The 22,912-nt window shown below is 44.3% G+C and overlaps 1 protein-coding gene across 2 annotated transcripts; it reads left to right on the top strand.

Annotated features, from left to right (window-relative positions):
- Positions 1 to 469: 469 nt before the first annotated feature.
- spata13 (spermatogenesis associated 13) lies at positions 470 to 22,483 on the top strand. 2 transcript variants are annotated; one of them, XM_083778399.1, is made up of 13 exons: positions 470 to 948; positions 7,178 to 8,794; positions 12,902 to 13,345; positions 15,914 to 16,061; positions 16,303 to 16,424; positions 16,769 to 16,948; positions 17,582 to 17,755; positions 19,126 to 19,305; positions 19,457 to 19,689; positions 19,843 to 19,972; positions 20,104 to 20,482; positions 21,486 to 21,560; positions 21,805 to 22,483. In XM_083778399.1, exons 1-13 carry the CDS (start codon positions 940 to 942, stop codon positions 21,984 to 21,986), a joined length of 3,873 nt encoding a protein of 1,290 aa, XP_083634525.1. In that variant the 5' UTR covers positions 470 to 939; the 3' UTR covers positions 21,987 to 22,483. The 2 variants fall into 2 exon arrangements, with proteins under 2 accessions (XP_083634525.1, XP_083634526.1); XM_083778400.1 differs by lacking the exon at positions 7,178 to 8,794.
- Positions 22,484 to 22,912: the final 429 nt, after the last annotated feature.

Genomic DNA, 22,912 nt, shown 5'->3' with positions numbered 1-22,912 from the left:
CATTGTTGGGGTGCTGAAGTTTCACAATATTACAAAACAACATTGAATGACTAACACATCCTAAACTAATTATGCGGTCTTGACAGGTTGATGGGCTCGTAATGTAGGCTAAACAGTAGACACAATGCAATGCCAAAAAACTGGACTGTCTAGTCCTGTTTGTTTTACAATAATAGCTCAGAGAAAGTGCATACCAATCACTCAGAAAAAAAAGTAGTGACTGAGACGTTTGTATTCCTCATTCAACGCTGCACCTTTTTCTTCAATGGGACCTTAGAGAATGGGACGTAGTCACGTATCAAAGGCGCGTCTTTAGATCACGGAATCGCCAATTGATCCGCGATTGGCTGTCGTGGAATGGTCACGCTCCGGTCAACCAATAACCTCATAACCAAACCTCATGGCCCCTCCCCCTTAATCAGTGCAACAAGTGCAGTGATGCTCTGTGCAGTTTCAACCTGCCAAGAAGCACTTCTAGTGCTGGAGCATCAACGGGCTCATCCCCGGTTGTTTTGAACCATTTCTAGATATTTAAAACCATTCCGTATTTATTCTTTTTATACACGAGGTCCGTCAAGAGAGCTTCTTCCGACCGTTGAAACGGAGATAACAGATTTTTTTTGCGTAGGAATTGGTTGATTTTAGTAGAAGTTGCAACTTGCAAGTGAACTTTGAGCTAGCTGAAGTTGCTAGTGTATATAGCCCAGTGTTTGAAAAGTTAGCCAGCCGTTTGTCTCAAGATGTTGCGAGGTAGTTGGCATGGTAGCGGCTAACCAAAAGCTTTTACTCCTGACAACATGTTGTTTTCTGATGTGAGCGTCGAGTTCAACCTTTGGACTTCAGAGAAACTCAGCCTTCCAAATCGTCTGGTTGACCATGGTCAGCCAACAAAAACAGCTGCTGTTTTGATGTGAAAAATCAAAAAGGACAACTCCGACTATGAGGAGGGTAAGGAAGCACCATTATGCGCCGTATGATCGTATCCATTAAACAAAACACAATCATGCGATCAAATGTTCAAATAAGACGTCTGTTTATTTTTGTTACTTTGCCGCTTCGTTTTACATCACAATAGTAAAGGTTTGCCTGTTGTGTGCTTTTGGAAAGAGAACGAAAGAGGGCTATTGTAGTGCATTACAGCCTTGGTTGTTATAGTGATGTGGGAGATGCCAGGCAGTGAGATGGTGAAGGAAGGGGGTGGGGGCTCTCAGCAACTACAAAGCTTTATGGGCAAAGCAAGTTCATTAATGCACAAATAAATAAGCAGTTCCCCCTCCCGAGTTCATTGCAAGCTTTTAAAAAAAAAAGAAGAAAAAAATGCACTGTGTACAGTAATCCTCTTTGATGCTTGTTTGCGATGCATAGTTAATTCTGGTCATGCATACAGTGTTTGTTTTTGCATCAACTTGTTTTTACAGCTCCCCTGCCATGAAACTAGGGAGTTATGACATGTGAGTGAGTGGTATATCCACCTGTTGCATTTGCATTGATTGTATTGCAGACTGACTGAGAGTTCCACAAAAAGCTTACACTGCTTGTATTCTAAAGATTCAGTATCTCCTTCATATGAAGTATGAAGGAGCAGCAGGTATAATACTTCTCACGGCACCATTCCATTTTTGGTGCAGGCAAGTTGAGCAAACAATGGGGAGCATTCAGTTTTACTCATCAGACGAGGACATTAATAATAGTTTTGTTTAAACTATGTTTTCCCCTCACAAAGTCAAATCCTTTTGACTGTTATTTATTAATCATGAACATAGTTTTATTGTGCTATTGGAGCATAAATCCATTTTACACTCTGTTGGCAAAATTGTACCTGTATGCAGTATGCCTATAACCTGATAACCTGTATGCTATATGCCCTTATAGATAAGATAGCCTTCATTGATACCTGGAGGGAAATAAAGGTGTCATAGCAGCAATGATAATGAAACACAAGAAAGAAGATTTGGTTGTCATCATGATCATGACATTGTATTTGAAGACACATTGTTCTCGCATATAATTGCAATTAAAATGTAACTTGTACAAGCTTGTCTAAATTAAATGTATGAACATTTTCCCACATGTAAATACCTATGATTATTACATTGTGCAAAAATCTCAAATTATCTCAAATACTTCAATTAGACAATTTATGTAATAATAGTGACAGGCCTAAGGAAAAGTACATGTAAAAGACGCAGAATCTGACACAGAGCATAGTTAGATTTGTGGAATAACAGCCTAGTTGAGTGCTGTACTGCGGTTAGCTTGTTGTTAACTTGGCCTAATAACGTTTTGTCCTTGCTAAACTCTGTACACTGTGGTGCGGTGTTGGATTTCTGGGTGGCTGTTTCTATGACAAGCCGCAGTGGATCAGGTGGGTGAGTTAGCGGATGCCTTGGTGTTGGTGCAAGTGGTTGACACTCCCTGGCTTTGGCGTATACCGGTACTTGGTTCCCATGATCTATGGAGGGGGTGTGGCCCCAGTCTCTGTCTCCGTTCATCAAATTATAAGGAACTAGGTCACAGCCACAATTTGAGACCGCTGGAGTAGCCTACAGCTTGACAGAGAGGTCACCTGAGCTAGTTGCACTTTGCAAAACCCATTTCCGATTTTTAAGCAATCCAGCCGTTTTAGAAGATGGTTGTCTTGAAATCATTCCTTTGCCAGACGTGTGGCTACTTTAGTGAAATACCTTTTTTATTCATTATAACTATTACAGTAAATGAACATGATAGTTGGCATTTATCCCAGATCACCTTCCATTTGTCAACACTTGGCACCCAGTGCTTGTTAAAAGCACATATTGGTGCCTCCTGTGGGAAAACACTGGCAGTTCAACACATTGTCTTATAATGGATCTTTTTTTTTTTTTTTTTTTTTTTTTTTTTTTGCGGCTTACGCCTTTTATTGATTTTTTAAGGGACAGATAGTAGGCTGACAGGAAACGGGAGAGAGATGGGGGGATGACATGCGGTAAAGGCCGTGTCGGGTCCGGGAGTCGAACCCGCGGCACACCGCGACTGGATCACCAGTCCGGTGCCCAGACCGTTACGCTACGGCCTGGGCCATAATGGATCTTTTTGTCTGTCTCTCAGTCAGTATGGCTGAATAGCCTAGTTGTCTCTCTGATTAGGCTATAATGTGTGGATGAAACAAGTCCCGAACACAGACTGGTAAAGCTTTGGTAATCTGATTAGTACTGGTAGGGAAGAAGACATGGCTGCACGCACGCACGCACGCACGCACGCACGCACGCACGCACGCCCACCCACCCACCCACCCCTCAAACTCTCGGCTGGTCTTGCTGTTGGACTCGGACATTCAGTCCCCTGAAATGTCTCCTCAGACCACCCGGGCCTCAGACTTGACTCTTGGCCGAGGGAAATGCTGCATAAAAGTTAAGCTTTCTGAAATGTCGGAAAAATAGATTATGAATGTTGATTCAGATTTACGAAAGTGTGTTTGATTCATCTTGCCGGACAGTGAAACAACTTCACATGTGAATCCCATCCACTTGGAAAACAAGATAAATCTTTTCTGTTAAACCTTTCCAGAAGTATTCCTACTTACTGATCTACACACACTGAGTCACTGACCATTCCCTTTCTGTAGAACATTTGGGAGGCCATTTTGCTGTAAATCACCTGAAAAGACTGATGGGCAACTAGTAAACTAACCACTTTACAAAGGAATGGCAGAGGTGCTTCAGGGTGTCTCACAGCTAAGCCAGAGAATTGAAAGTGCTTCCCTTCATACTCTCTGTCTGACTGACTTTTTTCCTTGTTTTTAATTTTCAGTTCATTTTGGCCCTAATTAGTTTTTATCCTAGCCTGAGGCAGCACATACTACTTTAGAGGTGAACCAGGGGCGGGAGTTAACTAATCATTATGCATTTATGACCTCTTACATAAGAGCCTGACTTTTCCCCACAAATGGAAAGGGAGTGAGATAGAATGCCTTCCTCCCTGGTCTTCATGTAGCAGTGTGTTTACGAACTTGTGAAGTCATGGGTGCATGTTTGCATAATGCGTGATGCGGCACCTAAGTGAAATGCGAAATTGCGAATCCATTGCACACTTTATCCGGTGGGAAAGGATGTTCTAAAAGCATTGTTTGTATGAGACGTGTGTTTATGCAAGGCGTGCTTTTGGCATTTTCTGCCCATGTGTTTGTGTATCCAATCTGTCTGTCCTGGTCTCCGGGAGTCTAATCTACAGCTGGCTCCAGCTGGCTGCCATGCGGGGGGGTTCTCCTCCCTGAGCTCTTAATTAACTGTGAACCAGGGAGGACCAATACACAACTCAGCACTGAGCTGGCTCTGCACTGTAAACTATATTACTAAGTTAATAAACAGATTCTTACAGGTCTTCAGAGGTCTACAGGTAAAAGAATACCACACAGGCCTAGTCTTGCAGTGCAATTGAGCTGTGCTGCGGTAATGCTTGGATTGAAAAAAAGATAAAATCACAGTGATTGGAGAGCATAGCTAAAAGGATTACCTAGAGCACCTAAAATATGTTAAAAAGTCATGGCTAAATAAAATATTGGCAAGGCAGAGCCTGAGCCTCCTGTGAAATGGAATAGTCCACCTATGCGTTCTGGCTCCTTGCTATCAACACTGCAAAGTGTTGTGGATGCCAACTGGCCTGTGACAGTTGGTGCCTCATGGGGGGTGGGGGGTGCATAGAGGTGGTGGAAAAGCTGATAAGATGAAGAGGAATGTTTTTGGGAAAAAACAAACACAAAAACACGAGACACCTAACCCTGTAGAAATGTCCCCCCCCCCCCCACACTTTCCTCACGTTTGGGCTCGGACGATACACGGAACAATTGATCGAGTCTCCACTCTCCTTTTTTCCATTCACTGCGTTTTTCTTTTTTCCAGGGGCAGAGGAGGAAAGGACAACAACACAATTGAGCATAGCTTTGAAAACAGCACATTGTTTTGTGAGGGGGTGTTCACTGTCCGTCAGCAGCAGTGCTTGGCAGCGGTAGCTCTGTGTTTACATAAGTGTTCAGTGTGATGGAGTGAGCTGGTTGGAATGACAGCAGACTCCAGAGGCACTTGGACAGAGAAAGCCCATCTGTTGCTGCAGAGCAGGCGAGGAGACTGAGCGGAGTCCCCCATCCCCCCGACCACTTCCCCCAACAATTGAATAAGCAATGCTGTGTTCACTGTTCATACTGTCAAAAAGTAAAAATATACACGAGGCTGTGTCATACCAGACAAACGGCACAAGGTTATGTTCTATGGAACGTGCTGGTTCTAACAAAGATTATCAAGGAAACTTATTTATTTGCTTCCACTGAACACATCTGTAGATTTTAGAAAATGGAAAAGACTGGTGAATTTATAAATCACACCCGTGTGAAGCAGAACTGAGTGGTGCAACTCCCACCCACCCCCCACCCCCCCCACCTCTCTCTCTCTCTCATTAGCAGGCAACAGTGCAGCACCATCCCTCTCTCTGTTTCTGGCACAACAGCTCCCCTACTGGTACACATAGTCATATACTGGTGCTCATAACCAACACATAGGTGGGTGAACGAACACGGGAACACGGACATTGCTGTTCCTTGGAGTGGTTGCACCACTCAAAAAACAAAACAAATATAGCAAGGGTATATACATGATATATGACATAGATATGGCCCAGCCCCAGCCAATATTAGCACACATCCTCCTGGGCACCAAACCAAAACCTTTAAACCCAGATAAGGCATTTTTGTCTATAAAAAGCTTGCAAAGTTGGAAATGGAATATGTAGGATCCCTGTATATTCAGTCTGTCCCAGGCCACTGCTGCAGGCTACCAGCATATTGGAGGGAGTTTAACAGTGCTGCTGCCCAGGAGGTCTGCATTCAATGAGAAGCTGAGAGTCCACTCCAGGGACCTCTCAAAACCTCAACCTCCCCACCTTGCCATCACCTCACTGTCGACGTAATCTGTAGAAAACCGGGCAATTTATTGCATCAATCACAATGGATTAGCGATTCTCAGTGCTTAGTCATGCTCACAAACCCCACAACCACTAGCATCAAAGACTCGGCTGCATTAGTTGCTGCCCTGCTACACACACGCACGCACACACACACACACACACACACACACAGCTCAGTGCGACCCCAGCCTGGGCCTCAACTCTCCTTGGACTTAGAAATACTGCACCAAGGAGAAATGCACTCTGTGTTCTCACAGTGTGAAACGTGGCCTTCTCCCGCTGCTCCCACACATTCTGAGCGATGCTCCTTTTTCAGCGCCCCAGCACAGTTATAAACGGTTATGAACTTGTATCATCATAGGCGATACATGGAACAGTTCAGCTCCATGCTCACACACACGACATACACGTCGTTCTCTAAATTCCCCCGTAACACGCTTTTTACACACTTGCAATTATCTTCCATGATCTTTCTCTGAGGAATGCACTGTAGTATTACTGTGACAATCTCTTTCATCTTCCACTGGTAGATCTGTTTCAAAGTATATTCCATCTATCAGATCTGACTTTTCATTCACTGATTCAAATAAGTTACCTAGGAATAGGAACATTTGGGCTAAACCATTTCAGGTGATGTGAATTTAAGCACCTCAAACTCAACTTTATTGTTGTTTATTGTTTAACTGTATTCGCTGTATGTAGTCAAATATACAGCTGATTGAGTATATGTCTACTGTATACACACAATACTGGCTTGGCTACAGCTGCTCACTCAAAAGGTGTCTAAGTCAAGCCATTTTGGTTTGAACACACTGGTCAGGTAACATTAATCTGTTCTCCCGACCGCCATGTACAGCAGCTGAGCCTGCTCTCACTCACTGTATTTCTCTGTCTGTCTGTCAGTGTGTGTCAGGGCTCCAGAAATACCACTGTGTTCTTTACTAATCTTCTTTAATACTAATGCAGTGGTTCTCAAAGTGGGGTCAGAGCACCCGGCCCCCGGCTGGTTCCAGCGGGCCCCCAACTAAATGATTTACAGTTGAGATCAGGAACCAAATGGACCCTTACTTACAGGACCTGTAAGGATCCATTTGGTTCATTTGTATACTCTCAGGGTTGCAGACCTGAGGTCTGGAACCAAATGGGGGTCTGTGGCAGTGTGGCCTAATGTATACCATTATCAATCTGAAATTAAAAACTTTGAGGACCATGGTACTAATGAATCTATACATTGCCTTTGCAGGCGGACCAAACAGAGGGAACTTTGTCCACCATCGAAGGCTCCCTTCCTTGCCTTCTCAGCCCCAAAGGCGACCCACCCCTTCAGCCCCGGAGTCGACCCCTCAGTGACATCTACCCCTTCCAGAGCCATGCTGAGAGGACCGCAGCCCCCTGCCTGCTGTCTGGCTGTGTTACCCAGATACAGCCAGTCACCTCAGATCCTCACTCGGAGGAGAGCAGGCTCAATGGCATCAACTCCTCGGCCTGGTCCGGTCCTGTAATAGGCCAACCTGATGATAAGCCCCACCCCTCACGGATTATGAGGCTCTTCTCTAACCCAAAGAAGTGTCCTGTCCTTGGGCACAGTCCAAGTACGGACTGTCCCTCCTCGCATGGTTCTGGTGGCCCACAGGCCTGGCCGGGCCTTTCAGGACTTGCTGTCGTGGACTCCTTCAAGAAGCTGCGCTCCTCTGTGCTCCAGGGAATCCAGAGCAGAGGAACAGACAATCACGATGAAGAGTGTAGTCCTACAACCAATCCGCAACTAGATAATGGCTTGATCATGAGCAATCAAGGCAGTGGTCCAGGCCATGCGGCTAACCTCTTCACATTTTCAGAGGGATGCACTGTGTCTAACGGCCATAAGGTTGCTGTTACTAGCCAGTACGGCTCTGATTATGAGGACTGTGATGGCGAGGCTGAAGAAGATGAGGAAGGAAATGGTCCTCAGAGGAACACTCGGTTCTCTCGGAGTATCAAGCGAGCTTACGGAGCAGGACGAATCACTTTACTCGACACTGGTCAGGGGAGACGAGGGGGAAGCAAGAAGGATGTGACGGTGTGCAGCGAGAAGCCAGCTGAAGGGTCAGGGTCAGAGGTGGACCCGCACGCAGATGGAGTAAACGTGAACACAAATGTGAAGGTGATGCGCAGACTGAGCAAGAGTGCAGAAAACCTGAACCTTTTCAAGTCATCTTTCAGACGTAAAGCCCCTTCACCCAGTTCTACGTCACCTGCGCCAGACTCCCCAGGGACCAGCAGACCCAACAGGAGCGCAAGCCTCCAGAGGACGGCCAGTGCCTCATCAATGGACGCACGTGGACGCAGCAGCGTCCCACGTTGTAAGAGCCCTCTGAAGGCCAAGGACCAGATGCTGAAGCTCATGGGCAGCATGACGGACATCACCACCCGGAGGCGGCTCAGCCGCTCCCCAGGCCCTTCCCCCATTTCCCCCACATCTCCACTGTCGCCCCTCAGCCGTCTCCACGATGACTATTCCCGCAGACTGCCTTGCCTGACTGCCAATGAGCGGCAGCGGCGGCCCTCACCCGCCCGAACTCGGAAGGCCGGGGAGAGTACGGACGAGAGGCAGGCACAAATTGAATTCACCCCTGTGCTCCACCCACCGCCTGACTCTGTCTTCAGCCCGCTCCTGCACCAGGTTCATATAAGCACGGTCTCTGTGGAGAATGCAGAGGGGAAAGAACGGGCTTCACTCTCTCTCTCTAATTACAATGCTTTGTCTATAACTTCAACCAGCTGTTACACACTGACCGCAGAATGCCATTCCCCCCCACTCAACCTCATTGAACCTTCTGGAAGCAAAGACCAGACAAACGTCACGTCACAACCAAAAGAGGTAAGCAGTCAGTGGACCAGGTAAAGATGGCACCCTCCCTCCTGAACAAACAGTGTTTTGTTGTCTTGTGTAACAACAAGGAAGTCATCTTTATGCACCGGTTCCGTTTGAAAATAACAATTTTTAGTGTTCAGTGATGTCCTGCAGCTGAATTAAGCTAGCAAGGAACTGTGTCCTTATATCATTATTATTAATTTTTCTAAAACTAAAAACAGTTTACAAATCTCTTTGCACAACACGTAACAAAAATAATTGAAATGGTAAAATGTCATATCAACAAAATAACAATACAAACAACTATAACGTGGCACAGTAAATTGTGAAGGGGAAAACAGCTAAACAAAGAAGCGCTCGGGTGGTAAAGTGCCTGCCTATCACCGCATGGGCTCATCGTTTGAATCCACCGTGTTGCATCTGGCTTTGTCAAGCGTCTATAGTGTATGAACTACGAACACAATTGGGGGGAGGGAAGCCGGGCAGGGAAGTTGATATTTGTAATTGCAGGGAGTGTTGGGCGGGGGTGGGGGGCGGGGGGGGACTCCTCACTGCAGGTGAATGTGTAAGAAGTATGTGGCATTTAAAGACTAAATTGGGGAGAAAAAGGTGGTTAAAAAGCAAAAAACGAGATAAATGAAATAAAAGCTAAACAAAGGAAGGAGACTAAACTATAGTACAGTAAATGAAACCACCTGTGAACCAGCGTGTCCTTCTCTCAAGGCTGAAACAGCCCTGCCATTAATCAGCAGGGACAAGACAGTGGAAGTGAAGACTCATGAGGTCATAGGTTTTGTGAGTGAAGACTTGCGAGGTCATGGGTTGTGTCTCATCTGTGTGAAGTAACAATGGGATGAAGGCAATAAAAAGATCAAATGTCTGCCTTATCACCTGGAGCAGGAAGGATCATCAATGAATTATTACTCGACGCAATGCCATCGACATGATGCATGATATTTGAACTGTAGCCAGAAAGCAGGAGCTGAGAGTGCAACAGTTCGAGCAACACACCGGTCCAAAGGTCCCCACAAGGGCTGCAACTATCGACTATGTCATAATCGATGAGAGTATTTTCTTAAATGTATGATCGATATATTTGTATATATTACATATCAATGAATCTATGTGAAGCATTTAAAAGGGTTTCTTTTTTCTCTTTAATAATTTACTAAATCAATTAATCTGATTAACCACTTAAACCCGTTTTATACTTCGTCGTATCATGGTGTCACGCAAACAAATGCAGATCTACAACAAGCTCACAGCGCATTGCAATGTGACTCATGGTGCGCTTGTAGAACGGCTATTTTAGCTATTTAAATTATATTAGGGAATTACATATGACCCCCATTATTATAATATTTTAATTTGATTGAAATAGATTACAATTTAGACATTTAGCGGATGCTCTCTTCCAGAGTTAAATCTGAATAAGCAGAGTATAAGCATGAGGTCTAGTCAATAAACTACAAGGAAAATTGTAATGGAGTGCGGAGAGAACCATAGTCTCTCGAAGACAATTGGATACCTGGTAAACAATGAACCTACTGTAGCTTCTGTCTATACATGCAAATCACATTCTTATGTGATTGCAAAAAAAAACCCATCAAGAACGAATGCTACAAGGACAGTGATGTGCTGTTAGGCGTGTGGTGTGTGTGGTGAAGAAGGTGAGTCTTCACCTCCACCACATTCCACTATGGTGGAAAATTGGGAGTGAGTCTGCAGTCAAATTCTGATTTTAGTTTTCATTAGATCTATTCTCCGCATGCAACAGAGTGTAAAATGACTTATACTGGATATCTTGTCCACTAGTCCCTAACATTTTAGTATAGTTTTTATTTGTCATGAAATATTCAATAGTCTTTCAGTCAGGACTACTCAAGAATGGATGGAATATATATTTATTGAATATATAAAATGAGCAATATATTTATTATGATTTGGCGATGAATTGGACCTAAACAGCAGATCCAAAACGACAGGTGGTAGCTGGGGTGGAGGCGGGTGAGCAGCAAAACTTTAGCATACAGTAGAGCAGCAGAATCAGCAGCAGCATGCAAACAAGCAGGAGGGGTAGTGCAGATCCTCCAGTTTAAATAGCCGGTATGAAGATGGAGTGAGTTTGTGATTGGCTGAGTGAACCATGTGAGTGAGAATGTGATGCTGAGGTTTCCTGACTGAACTTGCTCTGTGCATGTCTGTGACAGGTGCGATGCTCATTAGTTTTAGTCATCATGGCTTAGTTTTTTTTAGTTTTAGTCAGTGAAAAAAGGTAGCCGATTTTTTGTCATAGTATTAGTCGACGAAATCAACACTTCAGTTATGATTGAACTTTTGGTAACCCTTTATATTAAGGTCGTCTTTATAATGCATTATAGCGCATTTATAATTCATTATAATGTGCTTATAATGCATTATAAGACTCGTTATAAATCATGTATAACAACTTATAACCACGTTTATAACATAAGTGCTGGTCATAATGCATTATTATGTTAGTGGAACAGCACATTATACTTAAAGGTCTCAAAGTCCTGCTATATCATATTATTGATGTTAAGACATTATTCCATTTAATACACATTGGTTATAATGCATTATGACACAAGATTACAGCACTTCTCTATGTGCCTTTATAACCACCTTATAATTGTTATAATGTGCTGTTCCACTGAGCATAATAATGCATTATGACCAGCACTTACAATATGTTATAACGTGGTTATAAGTTATTACATGATTACAAACAAGTGTTATAATGCCTTATAAGCACATAATGCATTATAAACGAGCTTATAATGCATTATAAAGGCGACCTTAATATAAAGTGTTACCGAACTTCTTTTTAATCACTTAAATCTATTAGTGTAATTAGCTGTTGCACTCCCCACCAGTGTGAATGAAATTAATCAACAATAGTAACTTAAATCTTTGCGCCTTTTCTTCGCGCCCTCCGTCCCTCCCCTTATGTCATCCTGAGTCATAAACAATTGTTGTGACTTCTGCTACAGCTGGGTCACATGCTGAAGCCAGTGGTACTGTTTTACCTTCCACACTGAAGGAGCTGCCCAGGGTTAATAATTACACCTTGTTTGTGATTAGCAGCCCTTGCGCAAAGCTTCCAGCTCCATATTCCCAGTTGCTGTGGCAGGTTAGGCAGCTATCAGTAAGTGCCATGCTCCCCCCAGCCCCCCTCTCCCCACTGTCTGTTTTCCCTCCCCTCCCTCCCTGTGGTGGTGGCAGCCCGCTGGGTCAAAGTCCGATAACAATGCGTACTAGGCCCAGGATAGCTGGAGCAACACAGACCGTACAGGCAGAATTGTAAACATATAGCTAAATGGATTTAGATAAAATCCTAGCCATATAGCCAGACTCTTGATTAAGAGGATCAATGGAGGAAATACTATTTGGTTTCCATTCAATAGCAAGAGGCAGGAGGCATTAGCTGGACTTGTGAAGACTGCTTTCAGGAGACGGGCCTGTGTGTATGTTTGTATATGAGTGTGGGTATATTTCAAAATGGTGCTGGGCCACTGTGTGCCATTTCAGTGCATATGCAGGGGACCGGACCCAGACCAAGAGAACGAGGTGAGGTTTCAGCCGGAGTATCATTCGCTAACTAAACAATTTAGAAAACTTTTTAGATGAGTAACTATTAGCCAATATTTGACCATTTAGCTATACAATAGATGTATCATACTGTAAGTACACATGCAGGATGTTATCACTAAATGAAGGAAATATTTTTTCATATTTTCTTGATAACTCTTGATAATCCCACTCAACACACCCAGTTGTGTGTTGAGTGTTTGGGCAATCACTGTGTGAATAGTTGAATACTTTCACATGGTTTGTGCCAGACTTTCAGTGAGAATCCTGATATGGTTCCTTGAAAATGTACTCCTTAATGTAGCATTTTCGTTTTGCCTTTAAAGACAGTTTTACTAACTTTGAAGGCACTCAGCTCTGTTTCTGATTAACATGTTCACAGACTTTCTGTCCTACAGCCTGTAAATCTCAGGACCATTGCAGGTTGTTGAATGGGGGAAGAGTGATAAATTAGCCTCATTGACCTGTGAACTTTGACCTTTGTCCCCCCCTGCTCTCCAGGCATCATCTGACCAAAATGTACAAGAGGCACTTCTCAAAGCCGAGGCATGCAGTAGCACCCCTCCTCTCTCGCCAGTATCATCCACAGGGTCATCCTCATCCCCTGGAGAGGCGTCCACCTCTTCCATAGAATCACCGTCGTCCGTCAACCCCAGGCGGAGGGCGGGGAGAACACGGCCTCGGCCAATCTCTGCCTACGGCCAGCTGGTGTCAAGGAAATGCCCCATCCCAGAGGAAGAGGCAGAGCTGCATCCGGATGAAAGAACTACAAACGGAACATCCTGTCAAGACTACAATAGCAATGACGGTTGTGTGAGTGGAGACAGTCCTGACGGCCGTGGCGTCAATGGGGACCTTCAGAGCCGAAAGCAGCGGCCCGTCTCAGTGATAGGAGGAGAGGAGCTGTTCTCCTCCCCCGAGGAGAAGGAGTGTCGCCTGCCCTCGGTAAGGCCCGACTTTCTGATGACGGCTATGGCAGTTTTTAAGCCCAAGGAGTGTTTTTTGTGCAAAACTAATGCTTGGAATGGATTCAGAATCATGAAAACCCCCTAGTTTGACATGTCACATGCTACGTAAATCGCAGTCCCGTCGCTTGTCGCGTTAAGAGTAATCATACTTCCCGTTGTCGATCCCCTCAGGGGTGTTTTGGCTACTAATAAGGGAAAATTTGCAAAATGTGTGGCAAATCTTAAGAAATAAATAATAATATAATTGCAATAACGTCATTAATGCACTTCTGCGTTGCTTTCGGAACTCGCCCCTGCAGCATCGCAGGCTTGCATTAATGACTCCCGGGTATTCTAGTGCGTACTGCGTAGTAGACATGCTTTTTACTGTCCAATTGCCACATGTAATCCACGTGATCCATTATAATTTTATGCAGAAGTAAGTCTGTACTGAATAGGTTGGTTATATCGACGGTGAGCCATCATAGCACTCATGGATTCATCATCACCATGACTGATTTCATTCATTTTAATTCCATATAAGCAGTGTTGGGGAAGTTACTTTTAAAAAGTAAGGAATTATAGTTATCGTTACTTATCTAAAAAAGTAATTTGTTACTTTACTTTACATTAAATTATGAAAGTAACTACTTTAGTTTACTTTACTTTACTTTAAAAAATAATAATATAAAAAACGATTTAAAAGAAGGTTTTTTGTTCTGTCGCACAGTAAGAGAAAAGACAACTCCCTCTTAACATTATGAAATGTAGTGGAACAATAAAACATGTTCAGGAATTTTGACAGGCATCTTTATAGAGATATTCTATTTCATCAAATGTATTTTTGAGCTCATCTTCCATTTTAGAATATTCACTGTTCACTATTTGGAAAATGTATTTCTGCACATTGGCCCTGCTTTCACTGGTATTTTGCTGACCAAGGAACAGACTCCACCGGCGTTGAGAGGGGAAGCATTTCCTCAACAACATAGGCAACCTATAGCAATCATTTTGTCAAGTTGACTCTTGGTGACATGCTACTGTGGCGATTTAAAATCGATATTTCCAACCCCCAAAGCAACCGATCTCGCTGTCATGATCCGCATTTGCCATTTTAGCGTGTGGTACTGTATTATGATGATTTTCGTTCAACCCGCGATTTCTGTCTGTGTAGTGTCTATGTATGCGTTACAAGGGTTTGTGTGTGTGTTACTGTTTACGACGGCCAGTAAGCCCGCCCACCCTGTAGACTGTCTCTGTCAATCAATGCGATCAATCAATGCGACATGCTTTTATCATGTTAGGGTGTATCAAGCCATGTGGCCTCAGAGGCTAGTATGACTGCACAAACGAAACTGTCAACACAGAGAGCGCTCTCTCTCTCTCTGCACTGCAGTCAGCAGCACAGAGACGCCTGTATGATAGATTCACGGAGCTGCAAGACTTTTCACTGATCACATAAGTTGACATAACGCCATAACGTGGGTAACGCTCGCACAATAACTATAAGGCTGGGGAAATGTAAAGCGTTAGGTTACAAGTTACTGCAAATAGTAGTTACGTTATGTAACGTAACGCGATGTAAGGGCGTTAGTCGCAACACTGCATATAAGTCATCATGTCGCACAGCGAAAAGCTTGTAGATCAGCTATTTTCATTATTTTAAAGATGGCGTGCCGTGATTTTTTTCCACACTAAAACATGATCATCAGGTCTTATTGTTATATAAGGAGGTATAATTATTTTCAAAAAAGTCTACAGTATTTGTTAAAATGTTTTTATGTGGGCACGCCCACCAGTTAAGTATGCCTGGTAGGCCCAGGCCGTAGCGTAACGGTCTGGGCACCGGACTGGTAATCCAGTCGCAGTGTGCCGCGGGTTCGACTCCCGGACCCGACACGGCCTTTACTGCATGTCATCCCCCCATCTCTCTCCCGTTTCCTGTCAGCCTACTGTCTGTCCCTTCAAAAATCAATAAAAGGCGTAAGCCGCAAAAAAATATCTTAAAAAAAAAAAAAAGTATGCCTGGTGGGTGGTGATCCACCTGTACTGAAGCCGCACCCACAGTTGTAGTTGCATCTTAAAGGGGGAGGGGTTAGGGGAATGGCTTATAGTGTGATGTCACTATATTACTGTTTATTTCATTGGCCCGTTTGACTGTCAAGGGTTCAGCCTCCAGGAAGAAACCCTAAATACAAAGTTAATACACCATTGCACATAAAAACGATTCCAGCCAAAAAAGATGTGGCACTCCCTTTAAGTATTTTAAGCGGTCAAACTAGCAAAAGAATACATTACATGCTCAATCTTCCAGAAAACTATATTCTAGGATATTTCATAAAAGCCTTGATGTGCAACTGGCTGGCTGTATGGCTACCAAAACATAATTTTACATATTGTGCTAATTGTTTATGAAACCCTAGTGTGTGCGTGGGGGCTCCTTTCAATGCTGTTTCACAAATCACAGATTAGTACTTGGCCGAACGCCATTTTTCAGCCGTGAGATTTTATTTTGCTATAATCCACGACCCTTAACTAAATCCCACAATGGTTTCTCCCCCTGCAGCCCCTGTCGCGACCCCCGGTTCCGTCCCACCAGGTGCCCCCCTACAGAGCTGTGTCTGCCAGGTTCCGCCCCTCCTCCACCCTCTCCCAGAGCACCCCCATCGGACTGGACCGTCTCGGACGGCACAAGATCCAGAGAGTCCTCAGCGGTGAGAACCAGGGGATTGTGTTTAGCGGGGGGGGAAAAAACAACAACAGAGATAGTGAGTCTGGGAATGTTGATGTGCGTGTCTCAGGACAGCGCAGGAACAGAACCGGGTCTGTGACCACGTTGATTTTGCAGATTGTTTTTGTTTTGCAAGTAATGCTAGATTAATAGATTTGTTTTGTCAACCGGTAGATTTACACACCGTGTTAATGCCCATGTATTCTGTCATCTGTGCATTGCAGATGAGAGCTCCGAGAGCTCTACGGTGGACGACAGTGTGAGCGAGGAGGACGGCAGCTTTGATGAGCTCACTGATGGGACACCCTACTTGCAGTCGGGGGTGGAGCTCCCCATGCTCAACGAGGTGAGTCAGCTTGGTGGAATTAACACCATGATCCCAACCGCTTGCCTTCCTGACAACAACTGAACCGTGGAAAACATGGGTTGGATCTGCTGGGATGTAACATTCTGTCACTCACTTTAATCCCAGTGTGTGTGTCTGTGCAGTCAGTCACAAAGACACAAAGTTTGTGTGTTGTGAAGATGCACTGGGCTGTTGCTTTGTCTGGTCTGCTACCTTAGCAGAACAGGCACATTCTGCAGTGTCCCAGACATCCAGATGTAATCTTGTATGTTTGACATAAGACATGGCCTTGCCCGGCATGTAATATTGTACTGTGTGTGTGTGTGTGTGTGTGTGGGGATCAGTGGATAATCGCTGGTCATGTGGTGTACGCTGAGGCCCTCTGGGACCATGTGACCATGGAGGACCAGGAGTTGGCCTTCAAGGCAGGGGACGTCATCCGCATCTTGGATGCCTCTCACAAGGACTGGTGGTGGGGCAGGGCTGTCGACAGGGAGGCCTGGTTCCCCTCCACCTTTGTCAGGGTAAGTGGACTTCCTGACCTGTGTGTCTAAATGCATGTTTGCTCTCCAACCACAAAGCAAAGGGCTTCAAACTGGCTTTGCTCCAAACATGCCCCGTTAACCCCCTTTAATACTGTGTGTACAGGGCTTTGGTAGTTCAGAGGTTCGGCTGGTTTCTGTGGCGACCACTGCTGATTGGCAGTTGAGTCTTAATTAGGCTGGCTGTGGTTACCACGGTGAGGCCAGTTGATTGTCAGATGCTCATCTGCTGTGCTGTGTAATTGCCTGGTGCTGTTGACCGAACAGGAGTTGGTTAAATTGGTGTTTGTGTTGTCATAGTGATGTGGAACATTCTTGGGCTATCATAGTTTTAGTAGTTAACTTGCTTGCATTTTTTTTTTTTTTTTTTTTTAATGGCAATGTGTATTTAAAATTTGTTTGAATGAAAATGGTCCCTTATCTCACTTGTTTGTGAAGCACAATAAATGATTGCAAACAGAGCGACATTTACCAAACTGATGTGTATACAGTATATCCTCATGATGTACCATTATGGGAGCTTTTAGCTGAAGGTTTTTCTGTGATCCCAGTTGGGGTTCAGTTCCCACTGTGGGTGTGGTGCATTCACATGCATGTGTGTTTGTCTGTACACAGCTGCGTGTGAACCAAGAGGACTCGAGCGGGGAGAGTGTAGAGAGCATCGCTGACCAGGAGGAGCCGGCCCCCAGGGACAGCAGCCAGCACAAGGAGCAGATGAGGACCAATGTGATCCAAGAGATTATGAACACCGAGCGGATCTACATCAAGCACCTAAGAGACATCTGTGAGGTACTGGAGCTGCCCACCTAGACCACAGCACTCTTGGCACTGGCAACAATTCATGAGTGTTCATTGATCTGTAGTGGGTTGAGTTTTCAACAGAAGTTTGCAGTGTATGAATGAAATGTGTATGTTTGGGATGTCACCTGTTATTTGGTTTGCCGATTAGTCATTTATTTAGTAATATGTGAATATGCTTTTTGGCTACAAATTTGCTCACAGGCTACTAGTTCAGAGAGAGTTCAAGAGTGAGAGGGATAGTATAGCTCAGTATGGGACCATTTCACAAAGATGGCCGAGAGCTTTGCAAAACGGTGCTCAAATAAAACTGCAGCAGCATGAGCAACATGCTAATCACTTAGAATATAATCATCACCTGTGTGTCCAAGCGATCTATTGCGCATGGATGGGGACACAAAGAAGAATGTGAAGAACTGCTCTTCTGACATCTATGTTACTTCTGAGGAAAATGGGCAAGTAAACAAAGTGGAGAGCTATATGAGAGGTTTCCCCCCAATCCGGGAAATGAATCCATTAGAATGGAACACTCCCCCAGACTGGCTACCTTAACCATTATTCATCTGCTATCTGGGAGTACTGGGAATGTCTGTGGTCGTGCCAACAGACTGCAGTGCACTCTAGATGTTGATCTTTTAATAAAAATGTGTATACTAAACCTACAAGCAGACAGTTACCTGGGCTGGGTCAAGCTGTGTAGGTTGCTTAATGCATTTGAGCTGCGAAGATCAAGGCATAATTAAATGCCTAATTGAATATCTAGTATTCTGATAAATGTTCATTCTAATGTAGATTTGGGTGCATTTCATGTGGGTCATCATAACTGTATTTCAGCTTTAGGCTACACCGTCAATTTAAATAAAAATGATGTCGGCTATCCGATTGCAAGACGATCTGTTAGTGACATCCCTGGAACATTTGCTGTCAACCTTTCCTGTGTACTTTTGTACAGGAATGCACACGATCACTTAAGACTAATTTGATTTAAAGTAGGGCTTATTTGCACAACTGCAAAGGTGAAACTGAAGTGGGTGGAGGCACATCTGCTTTTTTTCAATGGCTTTTCTGTGCTTCCAATGTGCATGCTGTCACTCAGGATAATTGTGGGAACCAAAAGTCTGTCTCAAGAGAATAATAATTACTCACACCAATATTGAAATGGAGGTAATGTTGAAGAGATGAGAATTCCTTTTACATTAACCGATAAGAAATGCTTCAACTTAGTAAATTAGTAAATAAATCAACAGGGTTATGGTTACATGTTTAGCCTTTGGCGGCACCTGTTGGCCAGCAGCTGAACTGTTTCCAGGCGTCCTGTCAGTGTTGATATACTATAAAAGGCTTTGCTCTTCTCTGTCCAGGGTTATATCCGCCAGTGTCGTAAACACCCTACCATGTTCACTGAAGAGCAGCTCAAGACCATCTTCAGCAACATAGAGGACATCTACCGCTTCCAGAGGCAGTTCCTCCGTGACCTGGAGAAGAAATACAACAAAGATAAACCACATCTGAGCGAGATAGGCTCTTGCTTTCTTTTGCAGGTATTGGATCTAAACACATGCACAAACACTGAACATTCACTCACTCAATCCTCGAACACTCACTTGGGTCACTTGCTCATTAATTAATTCACAACGGATTCAGTGTCACTTAAGTCACCACCGAATTAACCTCTGTCTCGCTCCGCGTCAGGGCGAGGGCTTCTCCATCTACTCGGACTACTGCAACACCCACCCAGCAGCATGTGCTGAGCTTCAGCGGTTGATGAAGCTGGGACGTTACAAGCACTTCTTCGAGGCGTGCCGGCTCCTCCAGCAGATGATTGACATCTCCATTGCTGGCTTCCTACTCACGCCGGTTCAGAAGATCTGTAAATACCCCCTTCAGCTCGGAGAGCTCCTCAAGTACACCCCCAAGGAGCACAGGTACCACCAGAAGCCAGAACACCCCGTTTACTTTCTTTTGCGAACAACAAATAACTTACAAACTTAAGTTTGTCAACCTTCTCTTTCTATCACTAACATCATGAACCCCTGCTGTGGTGTACTTGGATGCTAACATGGTCTCTCCGTTGTTAGTGACTACAGTGGAGTGAGCAATGCGTATGAGGCTATGAAGAACGTGGCCAGTCTGATTAACGAGAGGAAGAGGAGGCTGGAGAGTGTTGATGCCATCGCTCACTGGCAGGTGGCCATTCTGCACTGGGAGGTGATGTTAACCATCTTATTGGTCACGCTCAAATGAACAATATGTTACTTCATATAAGTGGACTTCTCGTATTTTTTAAGCGATAAATAAATTGCATTCATGAACATCTTACTGTTAACTTGCTGCCACAGGGAGCTGACGCCCTGGAGCGCAGCTCTGAGCTGATCCACTCTGGCGAGATGACGCGGGTTGTCCCTCGTCAAGGCAAGGCGCAGCAGCGCCACTTCTTCCTGTTCGACCACCAGCTCGTGTTCTGCAAGAAGGACATCCTGCGCAGGGACCTACTGCACTACCGTGGCCGGCTAGACATGGACCAGACGGAGGTGGTGGAGCAGGCCGACGGCCGGGACCCGGACCTGGGCTTGAGTCTGAGGAACGCCCTGCGCCTCCGCAACGCCTCCACCCTGGAGACTCTGTGTATGCTCTGCTGCAGGAAGCCACAGGACAAGCAGCGTTGGCTGCAGGCCTTTGCCAGGGAGAGACACAGGGTCCAGGAGGATCAGGAGATGGGTGAGTGTTAACTCCTTTTGTGCTATGGACGTGGTCGTGTATACACGTCAATTCTAATCAAACCGCGGGGGGCCTATGTCGTGTCTTTAGGTCCTTTTTAATGATATCAAACGAGATCACTGAAATCTTTTTTCTTTTTTTTTTTGCCTCAGCGATCCTAGACATGTTTTGTGCATGCACACTGCTGTTCCCTTCCTTGCTTACGGCCCGACTAAACTGTCTCTTTACTATAAATCTAGGGCGCGCTCCATGGTTTTGATCAAAACTGCAATGTTTTGTCTTCATTTATGACTTAACAGCATCTTGTTTGGAATATAAACACTTCTAGTGACAGTGCAAGGTGGTAACGACAGATTATGCCTCCCAGTTTTGGGGGCTTTTCAGAGTAAAATCTGCCTCATCTGCTTGGCCCTATAGCGCCATTATTATTTTTTAAACATTCCGGCGCATTCAAGGTGTTAAAAGGACTCCAAAAGGACTGTAGCACACTACTCCTAATATGTTTTAGAATGGAGTTTAGTCTCTCAAGCCAGACAACCATTCCACAATCTTCGAATGCTACAAAGTCTAACTACGCCCCCTGCAAGTGGTGCAAATGAAGTCGTTTGTCATTTCCATCCACAAAAACATATTTTAGTCATTTATTTTCAGTCATTTATTTTCTGTTTATTTAAGAGCTGGAGAGACAGGGCGGTCTCTGTTACTGAACATTCTATAGCAATGATTAGTTAGAAAATAGTAACCTGGAAACCAGATGAATCTGCTAGTTAAAAAGAGCCTTCGGCAGATATGGTCTGGCCCCGCTCGATTGAGATTGGATTTCCCTGCCCCCGATGTAGTGGGGCCCAGTATGCCAATATGGGGCGGGTTTATCAGGCATTTTTTAAATGTGCCCATCTGCCACACAGATTCGAGAATATTATCTATGCCGTGAAAATGTATAATACACTACTTAACACATTACTTTTCTCTCTCTCTCTCTCTCTCTCTTCTCTTGTGACAGGGATAGAGATCAGTGAAGAGCAAAGAAAACGGGCTATTTTTAATGCCAGAAAGGCCAAACGAGGGAAGATCAAGAGTAAGTAACCATGTCATCTTTGACCCATTTCAACTCTGGAAAAACTTGAATGGATGTTGCTATATATCGTCTGTCGGGTAGAATCCACATTATGTCCAAAATTGTTACTTATCACGATTCAAATTAAAAAGTAGCAGATCTGCTATTTTTTATTCTATGTGATGCTGTAGTATAACCGAGAGGTTTCTATATATGTGGTTAATTGTCAGGTTTTTAAATAATCTCCCTCTACTTTCTCTGTTAGCCACTGGGTACTCTGATTCTCTTCCGCCTCACCACCAAAACCTTCACCCGCTTCACCAACGCCACGTCACCGTGCCAACCAGCGTGCCTCAGCAGCAGGTGTTCTCATTGGCCGAGCCCCAGAAGCGAAAGCCCTCCCACCTGTGGAACACTTTCACCCGCAGCGCCTTTTTCAGGAAATGAAACTTAATTATTTCCCCCCTTGATCCCTGTTCTGTGAATGTGCGTAAACCTCACCCCCATACCGTCGTCCTGAAGGCTCAAAGATCACGTTGTTGTTTTTTGTTTTGTTCTTTAAACCTACTTGTGAATGTATGTCATGCTTTATTTTGTGCTTTGTATGTCTGTTAATGTATGTCTGTTTATTCAATGTTGAAGTTCAGTGCCTGCAACTTGGGAGGGACACCTTAAAAAGTGTTAAAATACTGACTCCCTCCATATTGTGGGTGTTAACGATGCTGCTCATTATACCCCCACCCTGTCTTATGCCAGCTGAAACTTGTTTTTATGTTAATTAATTATGACAAAGTTTTTTCTGCTTTAAATTTTGAGTACTTCTTGTGTTTTTTGTTTGTTTTTCACTAAGGCTGGAACCTTTTTTTCTTGTTTTTTTCTTTTGTTGTGTGTCGTCTCTGAGCACAAATTGGCCAGAGAAGCAGTCGGTCAGCTGTCACACTCACTTCCTGTTAACATTGTAAATAAAAGTCTTGTACAAAATGACCAAATTGTGTCATTTTTAAAGAAGATTTGCTAGCTTGACAGTTGACATGAATTCTGATTTCAAATGTGTTGGAAAATGCTAAGTGCTAATTGGTTTATTTGCTGTGGATGCACCCTTCCTCTTGTCAAACTGTCAAATTGAATAGCCTGATTTCTTTGAGATTGATGAATGAGAAAATGCTTTTTAATGAATGAAACCTTAGCCACAGGACTGAAGGAGGTGTGTTACTTCACCATGGTCGACTCTGTTCCCACAGCTCATCTGAGCGAAAGGATCTGGTTTCACACACCCCTGTTGCCTGGGCTGCAAATGCATCTCAGCCATACACTACCTGCACTCACTGCTATGCACAGATACCGATTTCTGAGCTCTGTCTTATATTTATGTG

The sequence above is a fragment of the Protomyctophum parallelum genome, assembly GCF_964188405.1.
Source record: "Protomyctophum parallelum genome assembly, chromosome: 12".
NCBI lineage: Eukaryota > Metazoa > Chordata > Actinopteri > Myctophiformes > Myctophidae > Protomyctophum > Protomyctophum parallelum.
The sequence above is the reverse complement of the archived record's forward strand: the minus strand, read 5'-3'. Positions and strand labels throughout refer to the sequence as shown.

Bases quoted from the DNA above. Each gene is read 5' to 3' on its own strand.
- spata13 (XM_083778399.1), top strand. The intron at 16,949-17,581 runs GTAAGTGGACTT...GTCTGTACACAG, and splicing joins TCCCCTCCACCTTTGTCAGG to CTGCGTGTGAACCAAGAGGA. The intron at 21,561-21,804 runs GTAAGTAACCAT...TTTCTCTGTTAG, and splicing joins CAAACGAGGGAAGATCAAGA to CCACTGGGTACTCTGATTCT.